Below are 18,252 nucleotides of genomic sequence, written 5' to 3'. Positions count from 1 at the left end.
CTGAAGGATGTTTGTATCATTTTGGCTTCTTGGGTCTTTCAGTTTCATTTATTTCTTCTAGTAAGCCTTGACCTGCTAGCAGCACCACATGCTAACAAGAGGTGAAAAGGATTAAGGGACAGCAGTGGGCTATTGGTTTGCTGATCTGAGTGTCACTTGCAACAGAATGGCAGCAAATAATGAACGTGCGTTTAAGGTCTGAGAAACTCATAAACTCACTGTCATTCTTTGGCTTTCTCACTGAACTGAAAATAATACCTCGCCTTTAATGTGTTCTGAAGGTTAGATTAGGCAGTGAACATAAAATTTTTGGAAAAGTTCCTGGCAAGTACTTAGTGTATGGTTAATGTTATTAATGCAGTAAAAACTGCTCCTGGGATTTGGGAGAATGTGGGTTCTAGTCTGAGTGTTAGGAAGGACTTCTGTTCCCCCAGCACGGGGCCCTTAGACACACCTGGCCTCACGTGGCTCCCTGCTCTGTCCTCTCCACCCCCTGTTGAGGCAGTCAGTGCAGTGCTGTGCTCCCAGGGAATATTCAGTTAACACCGTTGGCATGGACTTACTTGAATGATCGTTTTTTTATTGTCAGGATGCAGTTCCAAAATGCCGAGCCTTCACTCATCAAATGGTTCAGTTCCTCAGCTCCCTGGAACAAAATGGAAAAATCACCTTAGCAGTCCTTGAACAGGAAATGTCTAAGCTCTTGGATGATATCATCGTTTTTAACCCACCTGGTAAGTGACTTTGGAGAAGTCATGTATTCACTCAGTAAATGATTTCCTGCTATGTGTAAGACATTTTGAGGTCAGGCTGATGCCTCGACACTTGTCATCTCAGCATTGGGGGGAGGCCTGAATTGTAAGGACTTGAGGGAGGGGTAGACACTGTCAGGTGCTGCTGTGAGGTTAAGTGGACTGAGGGCTGAGTTAGACAAGTTACTATAATGATTAAGAGATAACCAGAGACTGTCCAGTGAGCACCCTTCCTGTATGTTTAGCTCTGAACTTGGAGGGCACTTCAGAATCACCTGTAGGCTTGTAAGGAAACTTTATATGAGAACTTATACTCCCAGCAGTTTGGTAACTGGACATCCTGACTGCCTCTCCTGCTAAAAACAGCTTAGAATGCTGGATAAATAAAATGTTTTTAAGAAACCAAAAATTAAACATATTGACAAGTTGGCAGAAAATCTCAGAAGTCAGAAAGTAAGTGAAAGGAGGAGCCCATGAAAATAGGTGGAGTGCTGAGGCTGCCTTTTAGCTTGCAGCCTTTTACTGACCTTCTTGGATTAGGAGAGGCTATAAAGCCCAGGGCCTGCCTAGGCTGGGACCCTTGAAAAGAGCTCCCATGCAGAACCACAAAGGACAACATCTTCATGGTAAGGATGAGTTAGAAATGAACCTGAGAAAGGAAGATGAAAATCCTTAGGTTGATTAAACCCAGCAAATTCCAAGCAAGGTAAATAGAAATTCATACCTGTACATACTGTGGGGCTTCCAGGATAGTTCAGTTAGTAAAGAATTGCCTGCAATGCAGGAGACCCCGGTTCGATTGCTGGGTCAGGAAGATCCACTGGAGAAGGGATAGGCTACCCACTCCAGTATTCTTGGGCTTCCCTTGTGGCTCAGCTGGGAAAGAATCCACCTGCAATGTGGGAGACCTGGGTTGTCCCTGGGTTGGGAAGATACCCTGGAGAAGGGAAAGGCTACCTGCTCCAGTATTCTGGCCTGGAGAATTCCATGGACTGTATAGTCCATGCGGTCGCAAGGAGTCGAATACCACTGAGCAACTTTCACTTTCACATACTGTAGTGAGACTGCAGAAGCACCAGTGAAAAAAAAACATTTACATGGACAGCTGGCTTCTCAGTGGCATCAGTGGAAACTGTAAGATGGTGCAACAGCACCTTCAGTGTGCTGTGAGGAGATGGCTTGTAACCTGGGATTGTAGAGTAAGAACAACCATTTTTCAAGGATAAGGATGAAATAAAGGTGTTTTCCTTGAAACCTGAGAGTGTTTGTCCCAGTGAACATCACTAAAGGAAGTATTGAATAGAACATGTTCTTTAGGTAGGAAGGGAGTGATCACAAGTGAAAGGCTTGAATTCCAAGAAGGAAAATAAGCAGAGAAAGTAATGAAATATGGGTAAATATAAACAAAACTGCTGGTATAAACCAACAATTATCATCATTTAGGTATTTAAAAAGCAAAAGCTAAAATTAAGTTATATGATCACAAATATGTATAAGTTAGGAAGGGAGTTGAGTTAAAAGCATTCTAAGGTTTTAATACTGTTTGAGGGGGTCAAGAAATTGGTTAAATGTGTGTCTTGATAGAATATGAATGGTAAAAATTCTAAGCGATTCACCAAAAGAAAGAAATAAAATATTAATTTCTGAGTCAGTAGAAAGAGATTAAAAGGATTGACCAAAATAAGTTCAACCCAGTGAAGGCAAGACGCATGTGGAGAGCGGTCTTTTGGACCCAGTGGGGAAAGGAGAGGGTGGGACAAATTGAGAGAGTACTACTGACATATATAAACTACCATGTATGAAATAGATAGCTAGTGGGAAGCTACTGTACAACACAAGGAGCCTGCCCCGTGCTCTGTGACAACCTAGAGGGGTGGGGTGGGGTGGGGGTGGGAGGGAGGCCCAAAAGGAAAGGAATATACGTGTGCTTATGGCAGATTCACGTTGTTTTATGGCAGAAACCAACACAACATTGTAAAGCAGTTATCCTCCAATTAAAAATAAATATAATTCAAAAACAAGAAACATGGAAAAGGTGAGAAAAAGCTGAAACAAAAAGATAAAATTTAATATATATTAGTAAATATAAATGGACCACATGGTCAAGTTAAAAGACAGAGATTGTCAGATTGGATTAATAATCAACAACATCTAGTTTTAAGCTATTCATAAGTATATCTAAATCATAGGTTATAGAAAGATTTCTACAAGGCAATCACGTTAGGCAGATTAAAATAGAAAGCTGATATTGCTGTATCAATATGAGATAGGTAGGACTGTAAAGCAGAAAGCATTAGAAAGCCAAATGATCTCCAGTGTGTTTTCCCACCCTGAAGTTGCATGAAAAATACATACATACATAAATAAGAAAAAAGCATTATTAGAAATAAGAGGGCTTTCCTGGTGGCTCAGTGGTAAAGAATCTGCCTGCCAATGCAGGGGACGTGGGTTCGATCTCTGATCTGGGAAGATCCCACATACCACAGAACAGCTATTCCCTTGTGCCAGAACTACTGAGCCTGTGCTCTAAAGCTCAGGAGCCCCACCTACTGAAGCCCACCTGCCACAACTGCTGAAGCCCGCACGCCCTGGAGCCCGTGCTCTGCAACAGGAAAAGCCACCACAACGAGAAGTTTGTGCTTTGTGCTTTGAAACTAGAGAGAGTATCCCCTGCTTGCTACAATTAAAGAAAAGGCCACACAGCAATAAAGACCCAGCACAGCCAAAAATAAATAAATATAAATAAAATTATTAAAAAAGAAATGAAGAGAGTCACTGGAAATTGATGTAAGTTTCAATTCACCGGGAAGAAAATGCGTAAGGTGAAAATTGACAGAGCTAGGAAGAAAAATATCAAATTTGCTTATAGAGATTTTGACACATGTCTGACAGTAACTGATAGATCACGTAGACAGAAATTCAATAAGACTGTAGGATGTCTGTGTACCACAGTTGGATGTAATGAGTATGTAGAGAATGATATACCCTGTAAGTGCAGAATGTACACTGCATCAGTCTCACACTGAACAGTTAAGAAACTTGACCCATTACTAGGATGAAAGCATGTCTTACGTGCATGCTCAGTTGCTCAGTCATGTCCAACTCTTTGCAACCCCGTGGGCTGTAGCCCACCAGGCTCTTCTGTTCATGAAATATTCTAGGAAAGAATAACTGGAGCGGGTTGCCATTTCCTCCTCCAAGGAATCTTCCTGGCTCAGGTATCAAACTCACATCTCCTGCATCAGCAGGCAGATTCTTTACCACTGTGCCACCTGGGAAGCCCAAAAATATGTCTTAATCAGTTCTAAAGGACTGGTATCAAATAGATTACATAGTCTAACCACAGTGCAATGAACTTAAAAGTCAGTAACAAAATATAACCAAGAGGGGAAAAAACATACATTGGAAATGAAGCACACTTTTAAGTAACTGATGGCCAAAGGAACAATAATAATAGAAACTTAAAATATTTAGAACTGATTTTAAGAAGGAACATCAAAAATTAATTAAACATTGAGCTTAAGATATTATAAAAAGAACCATAAAATATAATCAAAATGTTTAGAAAGGAGATAATAAAGAGAAGATAAATAGGAGACTAAGGATGAACAATGAAACTGGTAAATATAAAGGGTAAATCTAAATGAAGTCTGACTTCATTTAGATTAATAGTGATTTGTTGTGTCATGGCAACAGTAGAGAAGATGATAGGAATTAATATTGTCTGGGAGCCAGTTAACCTCAGACTTTCAAGAATGCATGATATAATTTGTATGATAACCACTACGAAAATGTTAAAAGAATATTTAACTTCTAAACTAAAGAAAAAGTAGAATAACAAGAAATAATCCCTTAAAAAAAAAGGAAATAAAAGAGAGCAAAAGGAATGTAGAATAGGAGGAACAAATTGGAAGCATATAGTAATTAAGATGAGCTTCCCAGGTAGCACTAGTGGTAAAGAACCCGCCTGCTAATGCAAGAGGCATAAGAGTTGTGGGTTTGATCCCTGGGTTGGGAAGATCCCCTAAAAGAGGGTATGGCAATCCACTTGACTATTCTTGCCTAGAGAATCCCATGGACAGAAGAATCTGGTTGGCTATGGTCCGTAGGGTCACACAGAGTCAGACACGACTGAAGCCACTTAGCACGTATGCACAGTAAGTAAGATGGGCTTCCCAGGTGGCTCCAGTGGTAAAGAACCAACGTGCCAATGCAGGAGATGTAAGAGATGGGGTTCGATCCCTGGGTCAGGAAGATCCCCTGGAGGAGGGCATGGCAACCTACTCCAGTATTCTTGCCTGGAGAGTCCCATGGACAGAGAAGCGTGATGGGCTACAGTCCAGGGGGTGACAGAGAATCGGACATGACTTAGCGCAGCATGCACGTCAGTAATTACGTTAAATATGACTGTGATTGTCACAGTGAATATAATAAGGAGGAAAAAGACAACCCAGTAGAAAAAAAATTCCAGACCCTTAAATTGACATGCTACAAAAGAGAATATTCAGATAACCAATAAACATGTGAAAACATGCTAAGCCTTGTTAATATTCAAGGAGATGTAAATTAAGAACTTGATGATATACTCTGTCACACCCACGAGAATAGATAAAATTAAAAAGGTTTCAATACCAAATGTTGATGGGGTTGTTTATCAGTATAACTCTCATATACTGCTGAGTACAGAGTAAGTGGGTACAACCATTTTTATGTTTTTAAAATATTTTATTTTTAATTGGAGGATAATTACTTTACAATATTGTGATGATTTCTGCCATACATCAGTATGAATCAGCCATAGGTATGCATATGTCCCCTCCCTCCTGAACCTCCCTTTCACCTCCCTTTCCATCCCACCTCACCTCTTTAGGTTGCCACAGAGCACTGGCTTTGGGTTCCCTGCATCATACAGCAAATTCCCATTGGCTATCTATTTTACATATGGTAATGTATATGTTTTAGTGCTACTCTCAATTCATCCCACCCTCACCTTCCCTCACTGTGTCCAAAAGTCTGTGTCTCCTTTGCTGCCCTGCAAATAGGATCATGAGTACCTTCTTTCTAAATTCCATATATATGCTTTTATATATGATATTTGTCTTTCTCTTTCTGACTTACTTCACTCGCATAACAGGCTTTAGGTTCATCTACCTCATTAGAACTGACTCAAATGCGTTTCTTTTTATAGCTGAGTAATATTCTATTGTGTATATGTACCAATACTTCTTTATCCATTCACCTGTCAGTGGACATCTAGGTTGCTTTCATGTCCTAATTATTGTAAATAGTGCTGCAATGAACATTGGGGCACATGTGTCTTTTTCAGTTATGGCTTCCTCAGGGTATATGCCCAGTGGAGGAATTGCTGGCTCATATGGCAGTTTTATTCCTGGTTTTTTAAGGAATCTCCATACTGTGCTCCATAGTGGCTGTATCAATTTGCATTCCCACCAACAGTGCAAGAGGGTTCCCTTTTCTCCCCATCTTTTCCAGCATTTATTGTCTGTAGACTTTTTGATGATGGTCATTCTGACTGGTGTGAGATGATACCTCATTGTAGTTTTTTTTTAATGGATTTATTTCTAATTGAAGGATAATTGCTTTACAGTGTTGTGTTGGTTTCTACCAAACATCAACATGAATCATCCATAGGTTTACCTGTGTTGCCTCCCATTTCAACATCCCTCCCACCTCCCTCCCCATCCCACCCCTCTATTCGTTGTAGTTTTGATTTGCATTTCTCTAATAATGAGTGATGTTGAGCATCTTTTCATGTGTTTATTAGCCATCTGTATTTCTTCTTTGGAGAAATGTCTATTTAAGTCTTCTGCCCACTTTTTGATTGGGTTGTTTATTTTTCTCTATTGAGCTGCTTGTGTATTTTGGAGATGAATCCTTTGTCAGTTGTTTCATTTGCTATTATTTTTTCCCATTCTGAGGATTATCTTTTCACCTTGCTTATAGTATCCTTTGTTGTACAAAAGCTTTTAAGTTTAATTAGGTCCCATTTGCTTATTTTTGTTATTATTTCCATTATTCTAGAAGGTGGGTCATAGACAGTCTTGCTGTGATTTATGTCAAAGAGTGTTCTGCCTGTGTTTTCCTCTTAAGAGTTTTACAGTTTCTGGTCTTACATTTAGGTCTTTAATCCATTTTGAGTTTGTTTTTGTGTATGGTGTTAGTTCATTTCAGTCCAGTTGCTCAATCGTGTCCGACTCTTTGCAAACCCATGAATCACAGCACACCAGGCCTCCCTGTCCATCACCAACTCCTGGAGTCCACCCAAACTCAATGTCCATTGAGTCGGTGATGCCATCCAGCCATCTCATCCTCTGTCGTCCCCTTCTCTTCCTGCCCCCAATCCTTCCCAGCATCAGGGTCTTTTCCAATGAGTCAACTCTTCGCATGAGGTGGCCAAAGTATTGGAGTTTCAGCTTCAACATCAGTCCTTCCAATGAACACCCAGGACTGATCTCCTTTAGGATGGACTGCTTGGATCTTCTTGCAGTCCAAGGGACTCTCAAGAGTCTTCTCCAACACCACAGTTCAAAAGCATCAATTCTTCGGCGCTCAGCTTTCTTCACCGTCCAACTCTCACATCCATACGTGACTACTGGAAAAACCATAGCCTTGACTAGACGGACCTTTGTTGACAAAGTAATGTCTCTGCTTTTTAATATGCTGTCTAGGTTGGTCATAACTTTCCTTCCAAGGAGTAAGCATCTTTTAATTTCATGGCTGCAGTCACCATCTGCAGTGATTTTGGAGCCCAAAAAAATAAAGTCAGCCACTGTTTCCACTGTTTCCCCATCTATTTCCCATGAAGTGATGGGACCAGATGCCATGATCTTAGTTTTCTGAATGTTGAGCTTTAAGCCAACTTTTTCACTCTCCTCTTTTACTTTCATCAGGAGGCTTTTTAGTTCCTCTTCACTTTCTGCCATAAGGGTGGTGTCATCTGCATATCTGAGGTTATTGATATTTCTCCCGGCAATCTTGATTCCAGCTTGTGCTTCCTCCAGCCCAGCATTTCTCATGATGTACTCTGCATATAAGTTAAAGAAGCAGGGTGACAATATACAGCCTTGACGTACTCCTTTTCCTATTTGGAACCAGTCTGTTGTTCCACGTCCAGTTCTAACTGTTGCTTCCTGACCTGCATACAGGTTTCTCAAGAGACAGGTCAGGTGGTCTGGTATTCCCATCTCTTTCAGAATTGTCCACAGTTTATTGTGATCCACACAGTCAAAGGCTTTGGCATCGTCAATAAAGCAAAAATAGATGTTTTTCTGATACTCTTCTTGCTTTTTCGATGATCCAGCGGATGTTGGCAATTTGATTTCTGGTTCCCCTGCCTTTTCTAAATCCAGCTTGGACATCTGGAATTTCACGGTTCACGTACTGTTGAAGCCTGGCTTAGAGAATTTTGAACATTACTTTACTAGCATGTGAGATGAGCATAAAATCTTAATCAGAAGAGTGGCATACTGGAAACTTCTTAATCAGGATCAGTTCTGGTTTTTACAAAAATATTTGTTGGCTCAGTTGATGGTGAATGGAAGGGGGAGAGGCTGCGATCTATTAGGAGGCTTATTGGAATCATTTTTGTTCCCGTGAATCATAATTAAAAGATAGATTAAAATCACTATTCACAGATGCATACTGGTATATATAGAATGGATAAACAAGGTTCTACTGTATAGCACAGGGAGCTAAATTCAATATCATGTGGTAACCATAATGGAAAAGAATATGAAAAAATGTGTATGTGTGTGTGTATCTGAGTCACTTTGCTGTATGGCAGTAATTAACACAACATTATATGTCAATTATACTTCATAAAAAAATAATTTTTAAAAAAAATCAGGAAAAGTTGGGGGAGAAAAAGGTTTTAAGTTCTTGTAGTAGTTCCTGCTTTGCTGTTCACAGTGTTTATGTGCCACAGCCTATCCTTAAAATTTAAGCACTATGCAGGATTTCCTTTCTGGCCCCTGGAGAGCAGCTCATTTGAAGCACTGTTGTCCCCTTCATCACGTTCACATCATCATACCTGCAGCCTTTTGCTAGTATGTGTCCTTTAGAGACATATGTGTTCCCTTTTAGATCTGGACAGCCAGACCCGCCACATGGCCCTCAGCAGCCTCTTCATGGAAGTCCTAATGATGATGAACAATGCGACTGTCCCAACGGCGGAATTCCTCCGAGGCAGCATCCGGTCCTGGATCGGGCAAAAAGTGCATGGGCTGGTGGTGCTGCCACTGTTAACAGCTGCCTGCCAGAGCCTGGCTTCTGTCCGCCACATGGCCGAGACGACAGAAGCCTGCATCACTGCTTACTTCAAAGAGGGTAAGAACACCCTCTCACCCTCAGTAGGCTCTCAGTCGATCCATCTTTTCCAGGGAAGATTAGGTGGCTCAGTAGTAAAGAATCTGCCTGCCAGTGCAGGAGATGCAAGAGACAGGTTCGATCCCTGGGTTGAGAAGATCCCCTGGAGTAGGAAATGGCAACCCACTCCATTACTCTTGCCTGGAGAATCCCAGGGACGGGGGAGCCTGACGGGCTACAGTCCAGGGGGTCGCACAGAGTCGGACACGACTGAGCGACTGAGCACACACACTGAAGGCGACCCCTTCCAGACCCTTCCCATTGAAGGACTGTACCACTCTAGTATCTCTGTAAATGTTGATGTTTCAGGATATAGTTTGTTTTCTTCATGAAGATCTGTAGTCAGCATAAGAACCTTTGGCCCATGTTGCTACATCTTGTTTCAAGGAAGGAAACCTCTAGCTCATTAAAATGAGGGGTTTTGCAGTGTCAGATCACTCCTCCTATGATGGGTAAATTGTGTATGTCATAGGCCTAGTCATAGTCCTAAAAGCAAATGCTATAAACCAGAATCTTTGTAATTATCCACTATATTAATTTCCTCTGTTTTGTCACTTGTTAAAATTTTTCTCAGGTCCTTTTATTGCTTTTTGTCATATGTTTTAAACTATTACGAAGAAGTTCCCTCCCTTACCCCCATGCCCATTCCTGATTTGTTTTTCTTATTTCCTACCTGTAAACGTGCAGATTCTGGCAACAGCTTGGCCTGGTTAAGAAGAACTGCTCAGAGCGGTCCCTCTTAACTCTGATGCCCAGATACACATCCTTGGGCTCTCAGTGGGGGAGAAGGATGAGCACTGGAGTGAAAATGCCAGGAGGTGCCTGTGACCTGCGCCCGCCCTTCCTTGACAGCACACGAGCCCTCCATGCTCCATGTGCCCTGTGGGAATTCCTGTGGCGTCAGTATGTCACTGTCTTCTCATTCCCTCCCCCCAAATTGAGAAGCATCAGGATAACCCTCTTGCTCCAAATTTGTTTACTCTTTGTTCCTGAAATCAAATTTGTTTTTTCCCTTTATGAAACATATTCAAGCATTTGTGTATTTAAGATAGGAGTCAAATGAAACTTTGATGCTTAAAAAAATTCTTATGATGGATAAAGTAATAATAACATCCCCCAGAAAAGCTGAAGTGTTCGTAACATACTTGAAAATGGTATTCAGTGAAATTAAAATTCTGAGATGACCGGAACAGGCAGTGTCTGAATGTGATTTTAATGGTCATAGTATGGTGAGAGAGGGATTTATGAAAATGCAGCCACAACGCCTGACTTTTTAACCCTCTGCACTGGGAGCCAGGACACAGGCATTTAGCTTGAGGGCTTGCAGTCCAAACCGTGAGGCACTGTCAGGCCCTCCGAGGCCAACATGAATGGTGTTTTTTCGACATGAAGCTTTTAAATTTTAAAGGGGAAGGTTCATTAGCGCAGTTAAATAGTTTGGTTCTTGCTCTTACCTTGTTCTCTGCTCCCGGTGTTCTTTCCCTAGGCTCCCTCAACCAGAATCTAGGATGGGGCCCCATTCTGGTGTCCCTTCAGGTTCCCGAGCTCACCAGTGAAGAGTTTCTGCAGGAGTGCCTGTCCCTTGGCAGTTACTTGACCCTCTACGTCTACTTGCTTCAGTGTCTGAATAGCGAGCAGACGCTAAGGAACGAAATGAAAGTGCTGCTTCTCTTAAGCAAGTGGTTGGAACAGGTATACCCAAGGTATGCTGACTCTCCGGTTGCTACAACCAACCCACGGGTTGGGGTAGCTGGGAATTTGGGCTTAGATTAGTGTCCATTTCAGTGCACAGACCCAAGTGATGCATAAGAAACAAGGCTGTTTTAGGAAGATTTTCTTTGCATGGACCGATTTTCTGAACAGGCTTTTCCTTTTCTAAAACAGGCATTTTTGAAGCACCACCTTTAGCTTTGATTCAGTTAAGTAGGTAGGGGTAGCAACGTTTATCTCACTTAATTAAGTGAAAGGAATCAAGCTCATACACGGCAACCGGCATGTATAGGGGGCAGTAAATATCAGCTGCCCCTTTACTGTCCCAGTACTATTATTAACATCGTAACTTGTTAGCCTGAGCTTTTAAAGGGTGAAATGTCCCTAATACTGAAAGCTCCTATGTGGACTTCGGGTTAAATGAGGGTGGAAAGAATCTCTTCCTAATTTGTCTCCGCCCGCCCTCCACCCAGCTCCGTGCAGGAAGAAGCAAAGCTGTTTCTGTGGTGGCACCAAGTCCTGCAGCTGTCTCTGGTTCAGACGGAGCAGAATGACTCAGTCTTGACAGAGTCTGTCATTCGAATCCTGCTTACGCTTCAAGGCCGGCAGAACCTGTTGGCTGAGGAGAGGCTCAGCTCGGGGATTCTCGGGGCAATCGGGCTGGGCCGGAAGTCACCCTTGTCCAACAGGTGAGAAGGCATCTGCCGCTGTTCTTCTGAGTGGGCCTCAGACACCTGCATCTGCCTAGGGGGCGTGATACAAGGTAGATTTTCTCTTTGGGGCTGGGTCCCTTCTGGAGATGAATAAGAAAACTATCAGAGTGTGATTACATCTTTATATTTTAAAAAGGATGTTTATTTTTTCCATTTTGAAACAACTTTTATGTTCAAAGTTTTTTTTTAGAAGGATCTCGTTGTATTTTGACGTTGTAACCTGACCACGCTACTCATTGCTTTTTGCCTGTGAGCCAGTGATGGTGAGCGGTGTCAGGTTAGGGTGCCTGGTGTCAGGTTAGGGTGCCTTTTTGCCTGTGAGCCAGTGATGGTGAGCGGTGTCAGGTTAGGGTGCCTTTTTGCCTGTGAGCCAGTGCTGGTGAGCGGTGTCAGGTTAGGGTGCCTGGTCAGCTGCTGCACTGCCGGCACTTTGTCAGGGAAGCCCAGGCCCTGTGTGGGACTTGGTCTAGCAGAGGTGTTAAGTCAAGATGAGTGGAAGTTAACCGATGAGAAGGATGAGTACTAATGAGAGATAAATTCAGGGTTTTGTTGCTAAAAATTCTAAGGTGTGAAAGAATGTGCCGTTAGTCCCATTTTATCCTCTAAGACTTATTTGCGTCATGGTTTTCTACTAAGGGTCTTACCTGGTTTGAAAAAAACTCCCATACTGTTCTGATGTCAGCATTCTTATGGAATAGCCACCCAGTCCAAACCAGTTTACATCATGCTTCTTTGTTTATGGTAGAATTTAGCAGGACTAAATTTGATTTGATTTTTACTAAATTAAATGTGATTTGACTCACTTAAATTGTAAAATACACAGCACATAAAATTTATCATGGTAACCCTTTTAAAACGTATAATACAGGGACTTGTGTTGGGGTCCAGTGGTTAAGACTGCATGCTTCCACTGTAGGGGGCACAGGTTCGATCCCTGTTCGGGGAGCTAAGATCCCACATGCCATGCAGTAGAGCCAAAAAAAAAAAAAAAAGTACAGTTCAGTGGTATGTAGTACATTCACAGCGTTGTTGCAGCTGTTACCACTATTTTGTTCCAGATCATTTTCATCATCCCAGAAGGAAATCCTATACCTGCTAAGCAATCACTCTCTTTTCGCCTCTCCCCCAAGTCTCTGGCAACCACTCATGGATTTTCTGACTTTATGTATATCCTGTTCTGGACATCTCACATAAATGGAATCATACAATACATGGCCTCTTGTGTCTGGCTTCTTTCACTTAATGAAGTTTCAAGGCTCATCCGTATTTTAGCATGCACCAGTACTTATTTCCTCTTAATGATTGAATAATGTTCCATTGTGTAGACACAGCTTCATTGATCAGTTGATAAACATTTGGGTTGTATCCACTCTTTGGCTGTTGTGAATAGTGTTGCTGTGAAAGTCACTTACAAGGTTTTGTTAGAACACCTGTTTTCAGTTCTTTTGGAATTGTTGAGTCACGGTGTTTCTTTATATTTAACTTCTTGAGGAACTGCCCAATTGTTCTCCATAGCACCTGTACCATTTTTAACACCCCCACCAGCAGTGGCTGGGAGTTTCAGTTATGCTATATCTTTGCCAACACTTTCATTCTTGAGACTGAATTAATGCTTTCATTGTTTGGGTGGTGATAATGGAAGGACCATAAAGACTCCTTGATCATATTTATAATTTTCCCAAAGAGGCTAATAGTAGCAGCAGGTCTGGAGATGTGTTTAACTTTTTTTTTTTTAATAGAAAATGTGATGTTTGTTATAAAATGCTTATTTTAATAATCATTTACTTCCTCTAATTCCTCCCTAACACCTAAGGTTCCGAGTGGCTGCCCGAAGCATGGCTGCCTTCCTTTCAGTTCAAGTTCCTGCCGAGGATCAGATCCGCTTGAAGCCCAGCTCTGAGTTATATCTGACCATGAAAGCTCAGCAGGTCAGTAAAAAGCTTCATGGTTAAGGGTTGGAAGTTTTCCACGGGAGGAGGGAAGGTGGCACCTGTGGTCTTTACACACGAGGACCTGATGACCATTACCGACAGTAGGGCAGCATGCCCTCTGGTGGATCTGCTTACTGGAAAATGGTGACCGCATGTGCCTGCTTTGGATTTTAAACCAGTTTTTGTAGGCACTTGCCCAGAGTGCTGTTACTACCCTTGTAGAAGAAGCAAGATCACGGGCAAGCCAGCCTGGGGTCATATTTGATTCTGATGACATGACTGTAATGCTGACGCATCATACGCTGGGCCTGGGGACAGGCCCAGAGGATGAGACTACAGTTGAGTCTAATAGACGTTAGCTGAACTTCAGCTTGGAACCAAGGGAGTGATTCCTGTTTTGTGAGTCTGGGGGTTGACCACTGTCCATGTTATCTGACATGGACAAAATGGTAGCTGTGAAAAATGAGTTTGTTCTAAAAATGTGGAAGGCCACATGGCAGCAGTCCTATTCCCATAACTACTTTCACCCATAAACAGTACAAAGGTACATAATACAAAATGATAGCCATCATTCTTGAGTGCTTAATGCTTTCCAGGCACTGTTGTTGTGAGTTTTAACTTACTTGATGTTAACGAGTTCAAGTTTAAACTCTTCTAATTCTCGTAACAACTCTAAACAACAGGAACTTTCATTATCCTTGTTTTGTTGATGCGGAAATGCAGACAGAAAGAGGCTAAGGAATTTGTCCCAGATCACACAGCCACTAAGGGCTGGGGCTGGGATTCCCTGGGCCTGTCTGGATCCAGCTTCGTGCTCTTGCCACTCTGCAGTACTGTCTCTGTACACAGTAAACACTTAGACCTCTTATCTCTTGTCTTCCGCGGCATTGTCATGTCTGAGTTAGCCATGTATGGTAGATATCTCAGTAGTGAGAGCAAAGATCAAGTGAAAAAATTAGCAGGTTGTTCACAGGTATCCTGATTTATACAGTACATGATGTTTTGTCACAGACTGGTCAGCCACCATTTGAATCCCTAACATCATATAAGAGCTGTCACAGGTGGGCAGATGAGTGTCCTGGGGACGGTCATGAAGTCAGTGACATGCATTTCAGGCTGCATTTGAGAAGTCTGCTCACCTGCACCCACCAGCACCTTGGGCGTGGTTTTGCTTTAGCTGTGGCCGGCAGGTCCCCCAGGCCTCGGCAGGCTTTACTGACCTTCCTTTAGGTTTACAGCAATGACACGCTTGTCATCTGGGTTTTCAGACTTGAAAGATTTCATCTTTTAATAAAATGATTACTCTTAGGCAAACTGTCAAAGTAGCCTATTCTTTAAAACAAAAAGAAAAGAAAGGAAGGTATGTGGGGTGGGGGAGAGACAGATGGAAGCTGTGGTTAGTGGGAGTGCCTGTCCCTACTGATTCTTATTCTTAGATTAGCTCTGTTCACACAGCTGTTAGCTTGGTACCAAAATCCCTTCCATTGTTTATTTTCAACCCCAAACTTCTGTCTTAAACCACTTGGTAACTTATTACTAAGCTGCTTGTTCATTTACCATCCCCCCACCCCCAAATCTTCTCGCTCCTTATTTACTGAGCCAAGCAAATTCCATCTTTTGGTTGTTGTTATTGATTTATTTTAAAATTTTTGATTGGAGGACAGTTGCTTTACAGTATTGTGTTGGTTTCTGCCATCTATAAACATGAATCAGCCATAGGTATACACATGTCCCCTCCATCTTTTTTAAATTAATTTTCATTTATTTGTTTTTTCACTTATTTATTTTTAATCAAAGGATAATTGCTTTACAGTATTGTGTTGGTTTCTGCCAAACATCAAAACAAATCAGCCATAGGTATACCTATGTCCCCTCCTTTAGCCTCCCTCCCACCTCCCACCCCATCCCACCCCTCTAGGTTGTCACAGAGCACCTGATTGGAGCGCCCTGTGTCCTCCAGTGCAGTGGTCCCCACAAGTGAGAGGGGCACTTCATGGTTCATGTTCAGAATCCTAGGGGCGGCTAAGCTCCCCATCTCCCCAAGAACCATTGTTGTGATTTTTTTTTTTTTGCTGTTTTTTCTAAATACAGTCTTTTTCTCTTCTCCCAGTATGAAGAGAGGAAAAATTCAAAATTATGGAAGTAAAGAATGTTTTTCTTTATTCCTGAAGAGAAACATGGGAATATCATTGCTGTTTCTGTTGGGTGGGAACCAGAGGAGCTTGGTCTGTCTGCTGGGTTTGTTGACTGATAGAGCAACCTTATCAGTCACCCTCAGCAGCACTTACCCACTGGTTTCTTGCGAATTTTATCTAGTTATGGTTTAGTACGACATTACTTTGTAACCTGAGAACAAACCCAACAGCAAATTAAAGCAGGTCTCACAGGTAACCGATGCCTGTGGTTTCTGGTTGAGGCTCCAGGAGAGACGCAGAGGATGTGCTGGTGGGGAGGGCGGCACCGCTGGCACTGGGGCAAGGAGGACAAGGAAGAAGATAGCGGGGAAGGACTGGGAAGCGGCCCAGGCCAGGAAGAGGGATGTGGAAGGCGGCCGAAGCCAGAGAAGCTTGGGCTGCTGGCCTCCTTCTGCTTGTGGTTAATCAGTGTCTGCCTTTAAGAAGTCTAGCTCCAGTTCTGTAGCCTTCCCGGGAGGCTCCCATTTGTACCAGATGACGCAGCCGGTGTGCTACACCTGCGGGAATCGTGTCACATGTATCCGTGAGGTTAACCCTCTTGTCTTCCATGTCTTTTAGGCTCTGAATGCTCTTGAATCCTTGACATCGAGTAAGCAGTATGTTGAATACCAGGATCAGATATTGCAAGCTGCACAATTTATAAAGCATCCTGGCCATTGCCTCCAGGATGGGAAAAGCTTCCTGGCTCTTCTCGTGAACTGTCTGTATCCAGAAGTGCATTATTTGGACAACATCCGATAATAACTCAGAGGCTCTTGATAAACCTGTTGCTGTTTATGTTTACATTTAACTTTGCTGTTGCACAAGTAACTTTGCTCAGTTTCACTGCAGTTTGGCCAATGAGTTAGTTGACCATAGATGCAGATTGGTGAGTGAGCACTAGATAATTCTGTTGTGCATGTGCACATGTGTATGTGTGTGTTTCCTTAGCTCTTAGGACGTTCCAGGGACTTCATCGTTTTTATATTCATCCAGCAAGAGAAACTTACTAAGTTCTACCGGGTAGAGAACCACTCACAATTCCCGAATATCCAGTCATCTCATGAGACCCCAGGGTGGGGTGCTTCTGTGTGTCGCCTCTTCTGTCTTCTCCTGTTTCATTTAAATGTCAAGACTCCTGTGCCAGATCTCACTACCTTGGGAATCATGTTGAACCCTCACTTTTGCGCCACCCCGGTTGTGTTCCTTCAAAGTAAAAAAGCTCTGAAAATTTATGCATTTCTCAAAGAGGGGGGAGGTATTCCCCACAGCTTAAAATATTTCTCTCAGAAGGGAGATAAAAATGCTGAATCCAAGTCTCTGTCTGAAATATGACCACTTGATCCTGGTAAAGCGGATAGCAGAGGTGGTGACACGTCCGTTCACGTCCAGCCGTGTGTCCTCATGGAGAAGAAGCCATTTGTGCTAAATTGGGGGTGTGTGCTGGCAGTTGGTGGGGAGCAAGTCGTGCACAGGTGTTTTTTGTTTGATCCCCGTGGCTGAGCGTGTAGGCAGGGCTTCCTCTCTCCAGTTCAGTGCAGATGGACAATCTCTTTGGTACTACCCTGGCCCACTCCTTCATTCCCATCACTCATTTGGCCCCTGTAGACATGTCATTTGCAACTCTTTCCAGACACCAAGTTTGGTATCTGAAGGTCCTGCTGTTGAGAGAGACAGAGACAGAGACCTCGATTCTCTGTTCCCTGCCTGTTTATCCACTCCAGATTTAAACTCAAACGAAGCTGACAAACCTGCTGAGACGCTACTGGTCAGTGGAAACTGGTCAGGTCAGGAGACTTAATTGAATTTGGCCTTTTTAAAATCGGCATGTGCCTGCTGTTGTTAGCAGTCCCTTCATCACCGAAGCTTGTGTACAGACAGCGTCGCGTTGCGTTGCTGCCGTCTTCTTGCTCTTGTCATATTGCCCCCTCCCCACCACCCCCGGAATGAGCGCTTTGACTTCTGTCATCATAGTCACAACTCTGTTGGCTGAAAATTGATTTTGTTTGTCCAGCTGGCATACCATGCCTTGTTTCAGGGTTATCTATAGCCTGAGAATATTTACCTAAAAACATGTATTCATCACTGAGAACTTTTACCAGTGGGATGGGGTATAGGTTAAGCTAGTGATAATCTCTTTCCAAATATCAATTTGGGGTGCCTCCCCCAATAGTCGGAAGTGTGTAGGAGCTGTTCTTTATTTTGGATCTCTTTAGTTTAACAGAACAGTTCTGCCCCTCAGACATGCTTTGGTAAAGACCATCCCTGTTACCCTTCAAGTCTTGTGGGCCGCCAAGTGCCCATCTCCAAGGGATGCATCTCAGAGCTTTCCCTGTTACACATGTTAGAAGCTGTGGGCCGCTCCGTGGCTGATTTGGCAACAAAGATTTTTATGACAGGAAATGATCTGTGTGCTGTTTTCTTTGAGGAAAATGTAATTACTGATATCCTAGAATGTGAAATTTTTGAGTGACAGTACATACATTCAAAGAAAATTATGTTTAATCTCAATTTTTGAAGATTTATAATATTTATAATGTGTTTGCTCTGTAAAAATTATAAAAAAATAAATCAGTTTTTGGTTGTA

At 42.6% G+C, this 18,252-nt stretch overlaps 1 protein-coding gene across 2 annotated transcripts in view; it reads left to right on the top strand.

Moving 5' to 3' along the window:
• EPG5 (ectopic P-granules 5 autophagy tethering factor) overlaps nucleotides 1–18,252 on the top strand; it is a 129,742-nt gene extending 111,490 nt beyond the window's left edge. For both annotated transcript variants that reach the window (XM_081563333.1, XM_081563332.1), the window contains exons 39-44: nucleotides 590–734; nucleotides 8,856–9,098; nucleotides 10,624–10,840; nucleotides 11,321–11,536; nucleotides 13,374–13,488; nucleotides 16,245–18,252. In XM_081563333.1, coding sequence (XP_081419459.1) covers nucleotides 590–734; nucleotides 8,856–9,098; nucleotides 10,624–10,840; nucleotides 11,321–11,536; nucleotides 13,374–13,488; nucleotides 16,245–16,427 — 1,119 coding nt within the window. In that variant the 3' untranslated portion in view covers nucleotides 16,428–18,252. The remainder of the gene's footprint in view (nucleotides 1–589; nucleotides 735–8,855; nucleotides 9,099–10,623; nucleotides 10,841–11,320; nucleotides 11,537–13,373; nucleotides 13,489–16,244) is intronic.

Source organism: Giraffa tippelskirchi, chromosome 14 (genome assembly GCF_054371585.1).
Source record: "Giraffa tippelskirchi isolate mGirTip1 chromosome 14, T2T-mGirTip1v1.2.pri, whole genome shotgun sequence".
Taxonomy (NCBI): domain Eukaryota; kingdom Metazoa; phylum Chordata; class Mammalia; order Artiodactyla; family Giraffidae; genus Giraffa; species Giraffa tippelskirchi.
Note: the sequence above shows the minus strand (reverse complement) of the source record. Positions and strands in the feature narration are given on the sequence as shown.